A 20266-nucleotide genomic window follows, 5' to 3' on the forward strand; every position below is an offset into this window, starting at 1 on the left:
GCAAGGCACTGTATCTGTGGCAGAATGGAAAGTGAGGCAAGAGACGTGTTGGTGGAATTTCAGGAGAATTTTCCCAAAATGTCCTTTGTTAATGTAACCGGCTAAAACAAATGGATATACTGTTTCCATTTTTTTTAAATTGTCCTGTGTAATTCCTTGAGTGCCAGCGTGGTATCGGCTTGTGGGGGGGATGTACACAGCCGTGATAGCTGTCGGGAGATAATGGGGTCGGCATTTGATTGTGAGGCATTCCAGGTCAGGCGAACAGAAACTCTTAAGCGTTTGTACAGTCCTACAATCACACCATGAGTTGTTGATCATGAAACATACTCCTCCGCTTTTGTTTTTCCCGCAAAGTAATTTTTACCTGTCCGCGCGATGTGTTGAAAAAAAAACACAATCTGTATCGCCTGATCAAGCACCTCCCCCATCAACAAAGTCTCTTTAAGGCAGATTACGTTACAGTCTCTCATATCTGAGCTCGAAAAGGTTTATTGCAAAGGTTTATTGTTTTGCAAGTAATATACTAGGAAGCAGAGGAAAGTTTGCCCTTTTCCTTAATCGGACAAGAACTCCAGCTCGCCTTCCCCTTCTCCAGCAGCGTCTTTTTGGGAAAAAGGGCTGCTGTGATGAATGGAACTGCTTCGGGTAGTCAAGACAAAGGATTTCCAGCTATGGACATTTGTGGTGATTAATCTTCGATCTGATGTCCAGAATTGCTCGTCGGTCATTGGAAATAATACTAGAAACTTTCTGATCAAATATAGTACAAAATAACACTAAAATAAAGCTAGCAACAGGGCGACCATCGTCAGTGTCATATTTTACCAACCAACCAGCCAGCAGACCAACCAACCATAGTTGAAATGGAATGAAACAGGAAGGTACCAACTGGATTTATTGATCGTCAAACGTTTTTCCACGACCCTGACCTGTGTGTGTGGACTCGGCCACTATTCCCTGATTCGGGTTCTGTTCATATCGTTCCTACTCACTAACCTGGTTCGAGGTGTGCTGATCTGATTGGTAGTGTGCTGTCCTGGTTCAAGGTGTGCTGATCTGATTGGTAGTGTGCTGGCCTGGTTCGAGGTGTGCTGATCTGATTGGTAGTGTGCTGGCCTGGTTCGAGGTGTGTTGATCTGATTGGTAGTGTGCTGGCCTGGTTCGAGGTGTGTTGATCTGATTGGTAGTGTGCTGGCCTGGTTCGAGGTGTGTTGATCTGATTGGTAGTGTGCTGACCTGGTTCGAGGTGTGCTGGTCTGATTGGTAGTGTGCTGACCTGGTTTGAGGTGTGCTGATCTGATTGGTAGTGTGCTGGCCTGGTTCGAGGTGTGCTGATCTGATTGGTAGTGTGCTGACCTGGTTCGAGGTGTGCTGATCTGATTGGCAGTGTGCTGGCCTGGTTCGAGGTGTTCTGATCTGATTGGTAGTGTGCTGACCTGGTTCAAAGTGTGCAGACTCAGTTCAAATGGTGCTGACCTGGTTCGTAGTGTGCTGACCTGGTTGGTAGTGTGCTGACCTGGTTGGAAGTGTGCTGACCTGGTTGGAAGTGTGTTGACCTGGTTCGTAGTGTTATGACCTGATTCGTAGTGTGCTGACCTGGTTGGTAGTGTGCTGACCTGGTTCAAAGTGTGCGGACTCAGTTCAAATGGTGCTGACCTGGTTCGTAGTGTGCTGACCTGGTTCGTAGTGTGTTGACCTGGTTGGAAGTGTGTTGACCTGGTTCGTAGTGTGATGACCTGATTGGTAGTGTGCTGACCTGGTTGGTAGTGTGCTGACCTGGTTCGTAGTGTGTTGACCTGGTTCGTAGTGTGCTGACCTGTTTGGTAGTGTGCTGACCTGGTTCGTAGTGTGCTGACCTGGTTCGTAGTGTGCTGACCTGGTTCGTAGTGTGTTGACCTGGTCCGTAGTGTGCTGACCTGGTTCGTAGTGTGCTGACCTGGTTAGTAGTGTGTTGACCTGATTCGTAGTGTGCTGACCTGGTTGGTAGTGTGCTGACCTGGTTGGTAGTGTGCTGACCTGGTTGGAAGTGTGTTGACCTGGTTCATAGTGTGATGACCTGATTCGTAGTGTGCTTACCTGGTTGGTAGTGTGCTGACCTGGTTGGTAGTGTGTTGACCTGGTTCGTAGTGTGATGACCTGGTTCGTAGTGTGCTTACCTGGTTGGTATTGTGCTGACCTGGTTCAAAGTGTGCTGGCTAGCTGGGATAATGTTCCTCCACTCCCTCTACATGTTGAGACACCCAGCTATGTTAGCCTCATGTTCAGACCTCTCTCTCTCACTCTCTCTCGCCCCTCCCGGAGGACCTGAGCCCTAGGACAATGCCTCAGGACTACCTGTACTGACAACTCCTGGCTGTCCCCGACCCCAGTCCACCTGGTTGTGCTTCTGATCCAGTTTCTGCTGTTTTGCTTGTGACTATGGAACCCTTACCTGTTCACCGGACGTGCTACCTTGTCCCGGACTTGCTGTTTTCGACCCTCTCTCTCTCTCTCTCTCCCGCTAACTCTCTCTCTCTCCCTCCCTCTCTACCGCACCTGCTGTCTCAATTCTCAGCTATGAAAAGCCAACTGACATTCACTCCTGAGGTGCTGACATGTTGCACCTTCTACAACCACTGTGATTATTATTTGGCCCTGCTGGTCGTCTTTATCCAAGATGGCGTAGCAGTCAGACGTCTTTGTCTTGTCGTGTCCTATGTAATAATCTTTTTATATATTTTTCTTTGCATATCTTTTTATATTTTTCTAAACCTCAACATCTAAATACTCTCCTGTAACCCTCCTCACCCAATGTGGTGTGGATCTGTTTTTTCTCAAATTTTTATTTACCTCAGAACCAGAATCCCCCAACAGAAGCTAGCCAGCTCACTACCTACTAGCTAGTAGTCAGCTAACCACTGCTAGTGGTCATCAGCTAACCTTTAGCTCGGAAAGCTCTCGCCAGTTTGTACAACGCAACTGAAACCAGAGAATATCGGACCTATTTTCTCTCCATATCCCTTGACTCCTACATTAAGCTCTGAACCTTTTCACCTGGGTCATCGCAGCTAGCTAGCTGCTATCCAACTGACTACTCCTGGCTAACGTCTGTCCCGAAGCAAGCCCCAATTAGCCTGGAGCTAGCCCATGCTAGGCCCATTCTCCTGGCTAGCTGAAAAGGCCCACCAGCCACTCCTGGGCTACAATACCCGGACCCCTTCTACTGCCGGTACGGGCACGGAAACCCGCCGATCCTTCACGACTGGACGTAATCTGCTCGAGGGGGTACTCAACTGGCCCCTACGTCGCGACGTCCCCTGAATGCCCACCTACTAGCCTGCTAAGCGCGGCTTGCTAGCTGCTAGCCGCGGCCCGCTAGATGTCTAGAGCATATTGGACTGTTAGCTGAATAGATTAATCGGCCAATTTCTTGGGCCACTATACCTATTTTGCCAATTGGACTTGGACGCCTCTGCTACTCGGAACCCTACTAATCCATCACGACTGGTCTATCGACCTCACCGCACGCGGAGGCTAAAACAGACTTCCTCCACCGCGACGTCCCTCTAAGGCCCTTCTGCTAGCTTGCTATCCCCGGCCTGCTAGCTGTCTCCAGCCAGCCCAACCACTCACTGGACCCCTATGATCACCCGGCTATGCATGCCTCTCCCTAATATCAATATGCCTTGTCCATTACTGTCCTGGTTAGGGATTAATGTCTTATTTCACTGTAGAGCCTCTAGCCCTGCTCAATATGCCTTAACCAAACATTTAGTTCCACCTCCCACATATGCGGTGACATCACCTGGTTTAAACGTCTCTAGAGACAATATCTCCCTCATCATTACTCAATGCCTAGGTTTACCTCCAATGTACTCACATCCTACCATACCTTTGTCTGTACATTATGCCTTGCATCTATTCTATCGCGCACAGAAACCTGCTCCTTTTACTCTCTGTTCCGAACATACTAGATGACTAGTTCTGATAGCCTTTAGCCATACTCTTATCCTACTCCTCCTCTGTTCCTAGCTCCACTCCTACTCCCCAGGTGCTCTCATTTGTTGATTTCTGTAACCGTAATAGCCTTGGTTTCATGCATGTTAACATTAGAAGCCTCCTCCCTAAGCTTGTTTTATTCACTGCTTTAGCACACTCTGCCAACCTGGATGTCCTAGCCTTGTCTGAGTCCTGGATTAGGAAGACCACCAAAAACCCTGAAATTTCCATCCCTAACTATAGCATTTCCCAACAAGATAGAACTGCCAAAGGGGGCGGTGTTGCAATCTACTGCAGAGGTAGCCTGCAGAGTTCTGTCTTACTAACCAGGTCTGTACCCAAACAATTTGAGCTTCTACTTTTAAAAATCCACCTTTCCAGAAACAAGTCTCTCACTGTTGCCACTTGCTATAGACCACTCTCTGCCCAAGTTGTGCCATGGACACCATATGTGAATTGATTGCCCCCCATCTATCTTCAGACCTCGTGCTGCTAGGTGACCTAAACTGGGACATGCTTAACACCCTTGCCATCCTACAATCTAAGCTTGATGCCCTCAATCTCACACAAATGATCAATGAACCCACCAGGTACAACCTCAAATCTGTATAAACACGGGCACCCTCATAGATATCATCCTAACCAACTTGCCCTCCAAATACACCTCTGCTGTTTTCAACCAAGTTCTCAGCGATCACTGCCTCATTGCCTGCATCCGTAATGGGTCTGCGGTCAAACGACCACCGCTCATCACTGTCAGACGCTCCCTAAAACACTTCAGCGAGCAGGTCTTTCTATTCGACCTGGCCCGGGTATCCTGCAAGCATTTTGACCTCTTCCCGTCAGTAGAAGATGCCTGGTTATTCTTCAAAAGGGCCTTCCTCACCATCTTAAATAAGCATGCCCCATTCAAAAAAGTTAGAACCAGGAACAGATATAGCCCTTGGTTCTCTCCAAACCTGACTGCCCTTGACCAGCACATAAACATCCTGTGGCGTTCTGCATTAGCATCGAATATCCCCCGTGATATGCAACTTTTCAGGGAAGTTAGGAACAAATATACACAGGCAGTTAGGAAAGCTAAAGCTAAAGCTAATTTGCATCATGTAACACAAACTTCATAAAGTTCTGTGACACTGTAAAGTCCATGGAGAATAAGAGCACCTCCTCCCAGCTGCCCACTGCACTGAGGCTAGGAAACACTGTCACTTCCGATAAGTCCACTATAATTGAGAATCTCAATAAGCATTTTCTACGGCTGGCCATGCTTTCCACCTGGCTACCCCTACCCCGATCAACAGCCCTCCACCCCCCACAGCAACTCGCCCAAGCCTCCCCATTTCTCCTTCACCCAAATCCAGATAGCTGATGTTCTGAAAGAGCTGCAAAATGTGGACCCCTACAAATCAGCCGGGCTAGACAATCTGGACCCTCTCTTTCTAAGATTATCTGCCGAAATTGTTGCAACCCCTATTACTAGCCTGTTCAACCTCTCTTCATCTGAGATTCCCAAAGATTGGAAAGCTGCTGCGGTCATTCCCCTCTTTAAAGGGGGAGACCCTCTAGACCCAAACTGCTACAGACCTAAATCAATCCTACCCTGCCTTTCTAAGGTCTTCGTAAACCAAGTTAACAAACAGATTACCGACCATTTCGAATCCCACCATACCTTCTCCGCTATGCAATCTGGTTTCAGAGCTGGTCATGGGTGCACCTTAGCCATGCTCAAGGTCCTAAACAATATCATAACCGCCATCGATAAGAGACATTACTGTGCAGCCGCATTCATCGACCTGGCCAAGGCTTTCGACTCTGTCAATCACCACATTCATATCGGCAGACTCAACAGCCTTGGTTTCTCATATGATTGCCTCGCCTGGTTCACCAACTACTTCTCTGATAGAGTTCAGTGTGTCAAATCGAAGGGCCTGTTATCCGGACCTCTGGCAGTCTCTATGGGGGTGCCACAGGGTTCAATTCTCAGGCCGACACTTTTCTCTGTATACATCAATGATGTCTCTCTTGCTGCTGGTGATTCTCTGATCCACCTCTACGTAGACGACACCATTCTGTATACCTCTGGCCATTCTTTGGACACTGTGTTAACTAACCTCCAGACGAGCTTCAATGCCATACAACTCTCCTTCCGTGTCCTCCAACTGCTCTTAAATGCAAGTAAAACTAAATGTATGCTCTTCAACCGATCGCTGCCCACACCTGCCCGCTCGTCCATCATCACTACTCTGGACGGTTCTGACTTAGAATATGTGGACAACTACAAATACCTAGGTGCATCGTTAGACTGTAAACTCTACTTCCAGACTCACATTAAGCATCTCCAATCCAAAATGAAATCTAGAATCGGCTTCCTATTTCGCAACAAAGCCTTCTTCTCTCATGCTGCCAAACATACCCTCGTAAAACTGACCATCCTACCGATCCTCGACTTCGGCGATGTAATTTACAAAATAGCCTCCAACACTCTACTCAACAAATTGGATGCAGTCTATCGCAGTGCCATCCGTTTTGTCACCAAAGCCCCATATACTACCAACCACTGCGACCTGTACGCTCTCGTTGGCTGGCCTTCGCTTCATACTCGTCGCCAAACCCACTGGCTCCAGGTCATCTACAAGTCTCTGCTAGGTAAAGCCCCGCCTTATCTCAGCTCACTGGTCACCATAGCAGCACCCACCCATAGCACGCGCTCCAGCAGGTATATCTCACTGGTCACCCCCAAAGCCAATTCTTCCTTTGGCCGCCTTTCCTTCCATTTCTCTGCTGCCAATATGTCACGACTCCCGCCGAAGTCGGTCCCTCTCCTTGTTCGGGCAGCGTTCGGCGGTCGACGTCACTGGTCTTCTAGCCATCGCCGCTCCACCTTTCATTGTCCATTTGTTTTGTCTTGTTTTCCCGCACACCTGGTTTACATCCCCTCATTACTCTATGTGTATATTATCCTCTGTTCCCCCCCATATCTGTGTGTGGTTTTGTTAGTTCGTTATGTGTGTGACGCTACAGGCTGGTTTTGCGCCAGCTATTGTTAACCCGTGGTTTTGTTATTTTCTACCATGTTGTGTGATTTTGTGCGCTATTTCGCTTGGGCCAGAGTGTTGACACAGTTGCGTCCGGCTGTTTTCCTCTGCCTGATTAAAGTGTGCCTGTTCACTCATCTCTGCTCTCCTGCACCTGACTTCCTTTGACCAGTTGCGCACACTGTGACACAATGACTGGAACGAACTGCAAAAATCACTGAAGCTGGAGACTCATATCTCCCTCACTAGCTTTAAGTACCAGTTGTCAGAGCAGCTCACAGATCACTGCACCTGTACACAGCCCATCTGTAAATAGCCCATCCAACTACCTCATCCCCATACTGTATTTATTTATCTTGCTCCTTTGCACCCCAGTATCTCTACTTGCACATTCATTTTCTGCACATCTACCATTCCAGTGTTTAATTGCTATATTGTATTTACTTCGCCACCATGGCCTATTTATTGCCTTACCTCCCTTATCTTACCTCATTTGAACATACTGCATATAGACCTTTTCTACTGTATTATTGACTGTATGTTTAGTTTATTCCAACTCTGTGTTGTTGTATGTGTCGAACTGCTTTGCTTTATCTTGGCCAAGTCGTAGTTGCAAATGAGAACTTGTTCTCAACTAGCCTACCTGGTTAAATAAAGGTGAGCTCTACTAGCCCCAGCTCTACTAGCCCCTGCTCTACTAGCCCCAGCTCTACTAGCCCCTGCTCTACTAGCCCCAGCTCTACTAGCCCCAGCTCGACTAGCCCCAGCTCGACTAGCCCCAACTCTACTAGCCCCAGCTCTACTAGCTCCAGCTCTACAATCCTAACTCTACTAGCCCCAGCTCGACTAGCCCCAACTCTACTAGCCCCAGCTCTACTAGCCCCAGCTCTACTAGCCCCAGCTCTACTAGCCCCAGCTCTACTAGCCTCTGCTCTACTAGCCCCAGCTCGACTAGCCCCAGCTCGACTAGCCCCAGCTCTACTAGCCCCAACTCGACTAGCCCCAACTCGACTAGCCCCAGCTCGACTAGCCCCAGCTCGACTAGCCCCAACTCTACTAGCCCCAACTCTACTAGCCCCAACTCTACTAGCCCCAGCTCTCCGAGCCCCAGCTATCCTAGCCCCAACTCTACTAGCCCCAGCTCTCCGAGCCCCAGCTATCCTAGCCCCAGTTCTGCTAGCCCTCTCTCTCTTTCTCTCTCTCTTTTTTTCTCTCTTGCTCTCATATACACACTCACACTAGCGTAAACACAGATTTGTATTGTGTTTATTTTAATAAACAACACAGAACAGATCCCAGACCGCTCCTTCTTGAATGCAGCTCAAACCAAACCAGTTCAACAAAACTAACTCCTGAACATGTTTAAACACAATTCAAATCATTACACATTCATTACACATGGAACCTGATCCCCCAATGTAAATACTACACTCATATTAGATCCAGGTGAAACACATCAGACTATGAAAATAGAAATAGACACACAGGCATCAGGGAAAGGCCACCTGATGGGACGAAGAGAACACACACACACACACACACACACACACACACACACACACACAGAGAAACAGGAGTTACACAACATAATGAACAATCCGTCAAACAAAACAATGTACACAGGTGCACATCTGGGACACACAGACAAGTACAACACACACACACACAGACACTGGAGTATGGTACATGACGTCATACAAAGCATCGTGACAGCATGGTGAGTCACAGCACCCTCGATCTTTCATCCTTCACTGTCCTCCACTTCTCTCTCTCCTCTAGGCTGGCTGCTCTCTGTGGAGGAGTGTGATAGAGAGAGAGAGAGAGAGAGACTTAGCAGAATTAGGCCGATCAAAATCCAAAAAAGAGACGTTAAATTCTACAACCACCTTAAAGGAAGCGATTCCCAAACCTTCCATAACAAAGCCATCACCTACAGAGAAATTAACATGGAGAAGAGTCCCCTAAGCAAGCAAGGTCCTGGGGCTCTGTTCACAAACACAAACAGACCCCACAGAGCCCCATGACAGCAATACAATTAGACCCAACCAAATCATGATAAAACAAAAGATAATTACTTGACACACTGGAAAGAATTTACAAAAAAACATAGCAAACTAGAATGCTATTTGGCACTAAACAGAGAGTACACAGTGGCAGAATACCTGACCACTGTGACTGACCTTTGCTGAACCTTGCTATTGAGACAGGCTGCCGAAGGCAGATCTGGCTCTCAAGAGACGACAGGCTATGTGCCACACTGCTCACAAAATTAGGTGGAAACTGAGCTGCACTTCTTAACCTCCTGACAAATGTATGACCATATCAGAGACACATATTTCCCTCAGATTACACAGATCCACAAATTATTCAAAAACAAATTAACTTTTGAAAAATTGGGTAAAATACCAGCGTGCCATCACAGCTGCAAAATGTGTTACTTGATGCCACAAGAAAATGGCAACCAGTGAAAAACAAACACCATTGTAAATACAACCTATATTTATGTTTATTTATTTTCCCTTTTGTACTTTAACTATTTGCCCATTATTACAACACTGTATATAGACTTTTATTTAATATCTATTTCACTTGCTTTGGCAATGTAAACATATGTTTCCCATGCTAATAAAGCCCTTAAATTGAATTGAAAGACATTAAAGTTCAGCCCACTAGACGTCACTGTGGAGAAAACACACACACACCCTCTCTCTCCCTCCCTCTCTCTCTACCACCATATATTTCCCCCCCTCTCTCTCTGTCTCTCGCTCTCTCTCTCTCTCTCTCTCCCTCTCTCTCTCACATGCACAACCCTCCCCCCTCTCACATAGGGTCGTAGGTGGCATCTTTCTTGAGGAAGCGCATGGTGAAGAAGCCCCCGGCCTGGACACACAACACCAGGATGATGCCTCCAATGAAACTGGACAGGTCAAAGCTGGCCTGAGAGAACTCTGACGGCTCTGCAGGAGATCCATCTGACACAGGGGAGATGGAAAGATATGGTGAGAGGGGGAGAGAGAAGGGAGGGAGAGATATGGTGAAAGGGGAAGAGAGAGAGAGGGGAGAGAGAAAGAGAGCAAGAGAGAGGGGGGGATGTGAGTGAGTGAGTGAGTGAGTGAGTGAGTGAGTGAGTGAGTGAGTGAGAGATATGGTGAGAGGGTGGAGGAGAGAGAGAGAGATATGGTGAGAGGGTGGAAGAGAGATGGAGAGATATGGTGAGAGGGTGGAAGAGAGGGAGAAATATGGTGAGAGGGTGGAAGAGAGAGGGAGTATTACGGTGAGAGGGTGGAAGAGAGAGAGGGGAGAGATGGTGAGAATGGAGCAAGAGAGAGAGGGAGAGAGTTATGGTGAGAGGGTGGAGAGAGAAAGAGGGAGAGATGGTGAGAGGGTGGAGAGAGAGAGGGAGAGATATGGTGAGAATGGAGCAAGAGAGAGAGAGGGAGAGATATGGTAAGAATGGAGATAGAGAGAGAGAGGGAGAGTTATGGTGAGAGAGAGGGAGAGTTATGGTGAGAGAGAGGGAGAGTTATGGTGAGAGAGAGGGAGAGTTATGGTGAGAGAGAGGGAGAGTTATGGTGAGAGAGAGGGAGAGTTATGGTGAGAGAGAGGGAGAGTTATGGTGAGAGAGAGGGAGAGTTATGTGAGAGAGAGGGAGAGTTATGGTGAGAGAGAGAGGGAGAGTTATGGTGAGAGAGAGGGAGAGTTATGGTGAGAGAGAGGGAGAGTTATGGTGAGAGAGAGGGAGAGTTATGGTGAGAGAGAGAGGGAGAGTTATGGTGAGAGGGAGGGAGAGTTATGGTGAGAGAGAGGGAGAGTTATGGTGAGAGAGAGGGAGAGTTATGGTGAGAGAGAGGGAGAGTTATGGTGAGGGAGAGGGAGAGGGGGGACAAGATAAAGAGAAAGTGAGCGAGCGGGGGAGAGATTCGTAATAATATAAAGATCCATAAGGGATGGAGGGAGGGAGGGAGGGAGGGAGGGAGGGAGGGAGGGAAGGAGGGAGAGTTATGGTGAGAGAGAGGGAGAGTTATGGTGAGAGAGAGGGAGAGTTATGGTGAGAGAGAGGGAGAGTTATGGTGAGAGAGAGGGAGAGTGAGGGAGAGGGGGAGGGAGAGGGGGGACAAGATAAAGAGAAAGTGAGCGAGCGGGGGAGAGATTCGTAATAATAGAAAGATCCATAAGGGAGGGAGGGAGGGAGGGAGGGAGGGAAGGAAGGAAGGAAGGAGGGAGGGAGGGAGGGAGGGAGGGAGGGAGGGATGGAGGGAGGGAGGGAGGGAGGGAGTGAAGGAATGTTGAGGTTGAACTCACCTGAGTCCCCTTTACCTTCTGCCTCGATCTCTATGACTGAAAACACGTAACAAATGTTAGTGTAATCCAGCAAACAGTTAGATTACATTCTCTATGTTCTGGAAAGTGTGTGTGTGCGTGTGCGTGTGTGTTACTCACCTGTACACATGTCTGGATCACTTGTCACATTACAGTTCTGAGAATCATCCTGATAGGACACACACCCAGTATCATTGCCTATGAGAGAGAGTGAGGTTGTGAGTGTGTGTGTGTGTGTGTGTGTGTGCGCGTGTGCGTGTGTGTGTTGGTCCGATCCTGACACACTGAATAATTGAATCATCTGGTAAAGACCTGGAGAGTTTTCTTACCTGCAGCTAGGGATCTAATTTCTATTATGTGTGTGTGTGTGTGTGTGTGTGTCCTTTGTGGGCTTCATCAGGTGAGGGCAGTATAAAAGTACAGAGAGCCTTTTTTAGAGGATATGTTGTTATTGTCACTAAAACCCTTAGAATAGAAGCTAAGACTTCCTCTTATGCGTATTGCATCTGATATTTCTCACCGTTCACGCAGACCCTCCAGACACAGCCAGTCAAGTTGAGGGTGGAGTCTCCAACACACAGGTCACATGACTCAGCCTGGGAGCAGTCTATTGGAGGAGACAATCGTCAATCAATCAGCCACGGTAGACTAACACACACCCTCTCAGGGATGACCTCTGCTTTCAAGATCAAACCTCATACCAGGAGCGTCATTGAAGATTACTTTAACTTTTGTCACAAAAACCCTTTAGGCCCATTTTTTTTTTAATCATCCAACAAACACAACCAATATTAGATGGGACACAGATAAAAGCCAAATCAAAATGCAGAAAAAATGTGTCCATCTCCTGTTTATTTACACTCCACTGAGCTAATCTCTAGGCATGTTGGGGGCTACAGGTATGAGCATTGTCGACTAAACTACCAATACCTTTCCTTGACTCCTTCCCTTGCCTCCTCTTCTTCATGACTCGTCATCTGAAAGTACATTAAATGTGTCCATCTCCTGTTTATTTACACTCCACTGAGCTAATCTCTAGGCATGTTGGGGCCTACAGTCCCTCAGGTATGAGCATTGTCGACTAAACTACCAATGTTACATTTGCTGACACATTTAATGTACTTTCAGATGACGAGTCACGAAGAAGAGGAGGCAAGGGAAGGAGTCAAGGAAAGGAGGAAACACAACTGTAAAAGGAAGTGTGGCCAAAAAGAAGAGAGGGGGGTCCAAGTTGAGTGTCAGAAAGTCCATAGGGTGACAGACCACAAACATATTCGGCACACGCGCCTACCTGAAGAGTCCGACTGACAGGAAGTGGCGCTCAACACTGCAAAGACCAGCAATGCTGCACAGAGGGCCTTAAGCACAAACCGTCGCATCTTGACCACTACAGACCAGTTCAGACCAGTACAAACCACACAACCAGTTCAGACCAGTACAGACCAGTAGAGACAACAGACTAGTCGGAGAAAAGCTAAAAAGTTGCTTCAGTTCCTCAGGTGGCTCCTAGTAGACGTCAACAGGGATCAGAAAATTCTAACGTTCTTCAAGGTACTGGAAGGTTCTAGAGAGTTCCAAAAGGTTCCAAATGTAAGATGTAGTACTTTTCGGTTGGTTTTATATTGCTTCTCCTCGCAGAGGCCTCAAACTCCACCAAAAAATAAGAGATGGGTGTCTAGCTTTAGGAAAGAGCAGATGAGGTCGGGGAAAAGAGGTGCCTGCATTTGGGACAGGGAGAGACACCGGTGTAATTCAAGCCCTATTCTACCTGGTTACCTAGCAACCGCCATCCGCTTTGCCCCCAACCTGAAACACACACCACTGAGACAGTGACAGCTGTTTACCTCAGAGCACTGACACTCTGACACACACATGCACACACTTAAACATGCATTCAAGCGTGCACAAAGGTACACAAACAAACAAACACACACACACAAGCTGATTAACATTCCCGACACAGATACTACAGATACTGAACAGACAGACTAGGACACACGTACGGTGTGTTTTGTCAAATGCATATTTATTTGTGGATATGTATGTGCTGTAAATTCCTATCTTTGTATAGATTTTTCAAACTGTATAATGAACATACTGATTGACACACACAGCACATTGCAATGAATAATGCTTTATGTCACCTTCACCTCATAAAACCCTCTCTACTACATACACACACCCTACACAACCCAGCCTGCTCTCCTCCTCCCTACACAACCCAGCCTGCTCTCCTCCTCCCTACACAACCCAGCCTGCTCTCCTCCTACCCTACACAACCCAGCCTGCTCTCCTCCTCCCTACACAACCCAGCCTGCTCTCCTCCTCCCTACACAACCCAGCCTGCTCTCCTCCTACCCTACACAACCCAGCCTGCTCTCCTCCTCCCTACACAACCCAGCCTGCTCTCCTCCACCCTACACAACCCAGCCTGCTCTCCTCCTCCCTACACAACCCAGCCTGCTCTCCTCCTCCCTACACAACCCAGCCTGCTCTCCTCCTCCCTACACAACCCAGCCTGCTCTCCTCCACCCTACACAACCCAGCCTGCTCTCCTCCACCCTACACAACCCAGCCTGCTCTCCTCCTCCCTACACAACCCAGCCTGCTCTCCTCCTCCCTACACAACCCAGCCTGCTCTCCTCCTACCAACACAACCCAGCCTGCTCTCCTCCACCCTACACAACCCAGCCTGCTCTCCTCCTACCAACACAACCCAGCCTGCTCTCCTCCACCCTACACAACCCAGCCTGCTCTCCTCCACCCTACACAACCCAGCCTGCTCTCCTCCTCCCTACACAACCCAGCCTGCTCTCCTCCTCCCTACACAACCCAGCCTGCTCTCCTCCTACCAACACAACCCAGCCTGCTCTCCTCCTACCCTACACAACCCAGCCTGCTCTCCTCCACCCTACACAACCCAGCCTGCTCTCCTCCTCCCTACACAACCCAGCCTGCTCTCCTCCTCCCTACACAACCCAGCCTGCTCTCCTCCTCTCTGCTTCTGCTCTACATCATCGCCCTCCTCTCACACAAAACACACATGGATTTGTGCTGCAGAGTCAGAGTGTGTGTGTGTGTGTGTTCGGGGGAAGGACAGTGTGTGTGTGTATGTGTTGAGGGGAAGGGCAGTGTGTGTGTGTGTGTGTGTGTTAGATAACCGAGGAAAATCCGCAGTCACGGCACCACGAGCTTGAGCTTCCTGTTAACAGCTCATAAACGCCACCTGAGGGCAGCCAGTCGGTGATGAATAGACACGTCTCTTCTCTACAGTATCTTACTGGTAAATACACTATAAAACAACAGTTATCTTCTTCTGTCTAAAAGCCCATCAGGTATAACAAGGGTAGTGTAACAGGGGTGGTTCAGTCTTCTTCTGTCTAAAAGCCCATCAGGTATAACAGGGGTAGTGTAACAGGGGTGGTTCAGTCTTCTTATGTCTAAAAGCCCATCAGGTGTAACAGGGGTAGTGTAACAGGGGTGGTTCAGTCTTCTTATGTCTAAAAGCCCATCAGGTGTAACAGGGGTACTGTAACAGGGGTAGTGTAACAGGGGTAGTGTAACAGGGGTAGTGTAACAGGGGTAGTGTAACAGGGGTGGTTCAGCGAACCACATTCACTGGATTTGTAGGTTAATCTTGCCCGAAACCTGAATAATTGTGTTAGCTCCCCTAGTTGTTGCCTAGGCTTTAGCTCAGCGGGTTAGGTCTACTGTGATTTAGCACTTCATCCAATTATTGTTTTGTCCAAATGAATAAATAAAAACAAAGAGGGAGATGAATGAGGCAGCGTTTACTGACTAACTAATTCTCTCTCTCTTCCTCTTCTCCCTCTAACAGTTTTTCCCGGTAATGTGTAAATGACATAATGCTTTGTGAGGTATCGATCTTTTCTCTCCCAAAGAGAACCGGAAGTCAGTTTCCTTATATGGTTCTATGGCAACAACAGGACGAAGGTCTCCCTCTATGCGTAGTGCCTTGGCCTGTGCGTAACCACGGAGATACATTGCAGCAACCACTGCAGCCCACGCAAGCTGTGTTTTATTACCCGGGGAAACAGAGAATCCTCTCTACTACCTACAGCGCCTTCAGAAACTACTCAGACCCCTTTGACTTTTTACACATTGTGTTACATTACAGCCTTATTCTACAATGGATTAAATCAAACAGTTTCCTCAGTAATCTACACACAATACCCCATAATGACAAAGCAAAAACAGGTTTATAGACATAAAAAAAAAAACGGAAATATGACAATTACATGACATCACTGCCAAAGATGCCTCAACAATAGCACTGAGTAAAGGGTTTGAACACTATTTCAGTTTTTAAACATGTATACATTAGCAAAAATGTCTAAAACCCTGTTTTCACTTTGTCATTATGGGGTATTGAGTGTAGATTGATCAGGAAAAAAAGCAATTTAATCAATTTTAGAATAAGGCTGGAAAATGTGGAAAACGTCAAGGGGTCTGTATATCTGTATATCATCCAGGACCGTGTTTCACCAATGTGTCGATCATTAATCTATCATCTGATATCCTACATCCTTAACCAATCAATAATCTATCATCTGATATCCTACATCCTTAACCAATCAATAATCTATCATCTGATATCCTACATCCTTAACCAATCAATAATCTATCATCTGATATCCTACATCCTTAACCAATCAATAATCTATCATCTGATATCCTACATCCTTAACCAATCAATAATCTATCATCTGATATCCTACATCCTTAACCAATCAATAATATATAATCTGATATCCTACATCCTTAACCAATCAATAATCTATCATCTGATATCCTACATCCTTAACCAATCAATAATCTATCATCTGATATCCTACATCCTTAACCAATCAATAATATATAATCTGATATCCTACATCCTTAACTGATCAGCTGATCATGATTTAAAATAGATAAATTACCCTATTATTCTAATAGTAATAATAAATATTATACATTATACATTACTGATTTCATATCCTTCAAAAACCCTGGACATTGTAGGACTATATATATATATATATATATATATATGCTAGCCTACTCACTTTTTTATCAAATAATAATGCATGATTCATCCGAGACAAACGGTGCTTAGTCAGTGACTCACCTTGGGACTGAAGGGTCTATGTAGCCAGTGACTCAGCTTGGGACTGAAGGGTCTATGTAGCCAGTGACTCAGCTTGGGACTGAAGGGTCTATGTAGCCAGTGACTCAGCTTGGGACTGAAGGGTCTATGTAGCCAGTGACTCACCTTGGGACTGAAGGGTCTATGTAGCCAGTGACTCAGCTTGGGACTGAAGGGTCTATGTAGCCAGTGACTCACCTTGGGACTGAAGGGTCTATGTAGCCAGTGACTCAGCTTGGGACTGAAGGGTCTATGTAGCCAGTGACTCACCTTGGGACTGAAGGGTCTATGTAGCCAGTGACTCAGCTTGGGACTGAAGGGTCTATGTAGCCAGTGACTCACCTTGGGACTGAAGGGTCTATGTAGCCAGTGACTCAGCTTGGGACTGAAGGGTCTATGTAGCCAGTGACTCAGCTTGGGACTGAAGGGTCTATGTAGCCAGTGACTCAGCTTGGGACTGAAGGGTCTATGTAGCCAGTGACTCACCTTGGGACTGAAGGGTCTATGTAGCCAGTGACTCAGCTTGGGACTGAAGGGTCTATGTAGCCAGTGACTCAGCTTGGGACTGAAGGGTCTATGTAGCCAGTGACTCAGCTTGGGACTGAAGGGTCTATGTAGCCAGTGACTCAGCTTGGGACTGAAGGGTCTATGTAGCCAGTGACTCAGCTTGGGACTGAAGGGTCTATGTAGCCAGTGACTCAGCTTGGGACTGAAGGGTCTATGTAGCCAGTGACTCAGCTTGGGACTGAAGGGTCTATGTAGCCAGTGACTCACCTTGGGACTGAAGGGTCTATGTAGCCAGTGACTCAGCTTGGGACTGAAGGGTCTATGTAGCCAGTGACTCACCTTGGGACTGAAGGGTCTATGTAGCCAGTGACTCAGCTTGGGACTGAAGGGTCTATGTAGTCAGTGACTCACCTTGGGACTGAAGGGTCTATGTAGTCAGTGACTCAGCTTGGGACTGAAGGGTCTATGTAGCCAGTGACTCACCTTGGGACTGAAGGGTCTATGTAGCCAGTGACTCACCTTGGGACTGAAGGGTCTATGTAGCCAGTGACTCACCTTGGGACTGAAGGGTCTATGTAGCCAGTGACTCACCTTGGGACTGAAGGGTCTATGTAGCCAGTGACTCACCTTGGGACTGAAGGGTCTATGTAGCCAGTGACTCAGCTTGGGACTGAAGGGTCTATGTAGCCAGTGACTCAGCTTGGGACTGAAGGGTCTATGTAGCCAGTGACTCAGCTTGGGACTGAAGGGTCTATGTAGCCAGTGACTCACCTTGGGACTGAAGGGTCTATGTAGCCAGTGACTCACCTTGGGACTGAAGGGTCTATGTAACCAGTGACTCAGCTTGGGACTGAAGGGTCTATGTAGCCTATTCATGCACCTTTTGCTTACTGAATGACATAAACACTTCAACTTCAACTACACGTCTGAGCTCCAATGTATTTGTGTTGTATTATTTAATGCCCACATAAAAACAATCAAACCAATTGATTAAAACTATTTCTAGCACATAGCTGCGTTTCAGCACCTTGGACAGCTCCCCAAGGCGTAAGCCCTCTCTCCAAACCTAATTCATTCACATTGATCAGAATCTCTACTGTGGTGTGTGTGTGTGTGTGTGTGTGTGTGTGTGTGTGTGTGTGTGTGTGTCTCTGTGTGTGTGTGTGTGTGTGTGTGTGTGTGTGTGTGTGTGTGTGTGTGTGTGTGTGTGTGTGTGTGTGTGTCGGAAAAAGTCTACCGGGAATTATTTACGGGAAAGGTGCACACGAGGCAAGCCGCAGTGGGAGGGGCAGGAAGCTGTCGCATTTTTCTGAATGAAATTCCTCTACAGGAGTCCCCTATCACACCCCCCCGTCTCTCCTAGCACCTCATTGGCTGAAGCCCACCAACACTGACGTCAGTCAGACCTTCCCTAGTGAAGGACCCTGCGCGCATCAGATCCAGCCAGTCATTCTGGCGTTCGCACCACCCGGAGAAACTGAGAATATGTTATTACTCTGATGGGGACAGTCAGACAAGCCTTTTCTGAGATATAACCAACCATCGATATACCGATACACCGAGACACAAGGACAGCATCACGGCATCACTGTCTCCTGAATACACCGTGAACAGAGCTGATTTGGAAGAATCGTGATCAAGGTATTTTTATCAATAGAAGGTAAGATATTTTGCAGTGTCTGTCTGTCTGTCTGTCTGTGGTATGTAATGTTTAGATTTTGTAAACGTCGAATGATTTATCAGAGCCAGAGCATGTTGACATGGTGTTTAAAGATGCTGGAAATCTGTTACAAAACACTCCCCACTACTGTACTATAGGAGAAGAGTGGAGAGGAGACACGAGAAGGGCTGCAGTCTTCTCCCCCTTCTCCCTGGAGTGTGCACTCCTTCACTCCCCCTCATGGATTAAAAAGCATTGGATGGACGTAGGCTAGACAGGGACTTTTCACCATATGTCTTACAATGCTTTCTATACCTTGTAAATCAATGAGGGGGGGGGGGGGGGTGAACATTTCAGAGAGAAGAGTAGAGATCAGGCAATGGAATGGAATGGTCCCATAGCAATGGAATGGAATGGTTCCATAGCAATAGAATGGAATGGTTCCATAGCAATGGAATAGAATGGTCCCAGAGCAATGTGAGGAGCATGCTGAGTCTCTCCTTTGAGAGAGCAGTTTGAGTTGGACCAGTAGTTCAAGTGCCCTTCCTCGTGTGTCATAAAGGCCCGGACCTATTGACAGATGGACGAAGTGGCCGAAGACCCAGGAGAGGAAGCCACTGTAGACTATTGAGATGCAGTCCCAGCTCAGGGTTACTCACATGCAGGGAAGACAGAAGGAGAGGAAGAGCTGCTACTATTAGTACAGTAACAACGTGTATTAACATTTCTGTATCCTCTCTCTGTCTCCTCTCTCTCTCTCTCTGTCTCCTCTCTCTGTCTCTCTGTCTCTCTCTCTGTCTCCTCTCTCTCTCTCTCTCTCTCTCTGTCTCCTCTCTCTCTCTGTCTCCTCTCTCTGTCTCCTCTCTCTGTCTCCTCTCTCTCTCTCTCTCGGTCTCTCTCTCTGTCTCCTCTCTCTCTCTCTCTCTCTCTCTCTCTCTCACTCTCTCTCTCTCAGGTGTGGTGTGTTTGACCCATAATGACCCAAAATGACTCTGACGTCTGGTTCGAGGAGTCTTCAGGTTCAGGGATGTCTTCACCTCTTTCCCTGCTGGACCAATCAGATCCCACGGCCGTGCCTGAGGTCTCTCCTCTCAGCCTATGGGGAGTGGCACTGTGCGTATCGGGAACTCTCATCGTGTCCGAAAACGCCATCGTAGTGGCTGCCATCTTGGCTACGCCTTCTCTCCGTGCTCCTGTCTTCCTACTCCTCGCCAGCCTGGCATTAGCCGACCTGCTGGCGGGCGTGGCCTTGATCCTCCACTTCCTCTTCCTGTTTTGTGTGGAGCCCACTGATTGGTCGGAGCTGATGACGTCAGGGTTGCTGGCGACATCACTGACGGCCTCCCTCCTCAGCCTGATGGGTGTGGCCCTGGATCGTTACCTGTCTCTAAGCCAAGCCCTCACCTACGGCTCCCGCCACTCGCGCCGCTGTGCCGCTGGTCTTCTGGCACTCGTCTGGCTGGGGTCTTGTCTGATTGGCTCGGGGCCGGTGCTGGGGTGGCACTGCCTCAATGACATCACATCCTGTTCCGTTGCGCGACCCCTGACCCGGACATACCTGTCGTTGCTCTGCGGCGGCTTCCTTCTGGTCGTCATGGTCACGCTGCAGCTGTACAC

General features: G+C 47.8%; 2 protein-coding genes across 2 annotated transcripts in view; one reads left to right on the forward strand and one right to left on the reverse strand.

The window, feature by feature from the left end:
• Window positions 1–8659: 8659 nt before the first annotated feature.
• On the reverse strand, window positions 8660–12715 carry LOC139391649 (CD164 sialomucin-like 2 protein). The gene is made up of 6 exons (XM_071139042.1): window positions 12628–12715; window positions 11857–11943; window positions 11457–11534; window positions 11319–11354; window positions 9841–9988; window positions 8660–8807 (listed from the first exon to the last, which is right to left on the reverse strand). Exons 1-6 carry the CDS (start codon window positions 12713–12715, stop codon window positions 8792–8794), a joined length of 453 nt encoding a protein of 150 aa, XP_070995143.1. The 3' UTR covers window positions 8660–8791.
• A 6910-nt stretch (window positions 12716–19625) lies between these two features.
• LOC139392376 (G-protein coupled receptor 3-like) overlaps window positions 19626–20266 on the forward strand; it is a 1359-nt gene continuing 718 nt past the window's right edge. The window contains exon 1 of the mRNA XM_071140329.1: window positions 19626–20266. This exon is cut by the window's right edge and continues 718 nt beyond it. Within this exon, the coding sequence (XP_070996430.1) occupies window positions 19626–20266 (641 nt within the window).

This window comes from Oncorhynchus clarkii, chromosome 32, assembly GCF_045791955.1.
Source record: "Oncorhynchus clarkii lewisi isolate Uvic-CL-2024 chromosome 32, UVic_Ocla_1.0, whole genome shotgun sequence".
NCBI classification, from domain to species: Eukaryota; Metazoa; Chordata; class Actinopteri; order Salmoniformes; family Salmonidae; genus Oncorhynchus; species Oncorhynchus clarkii.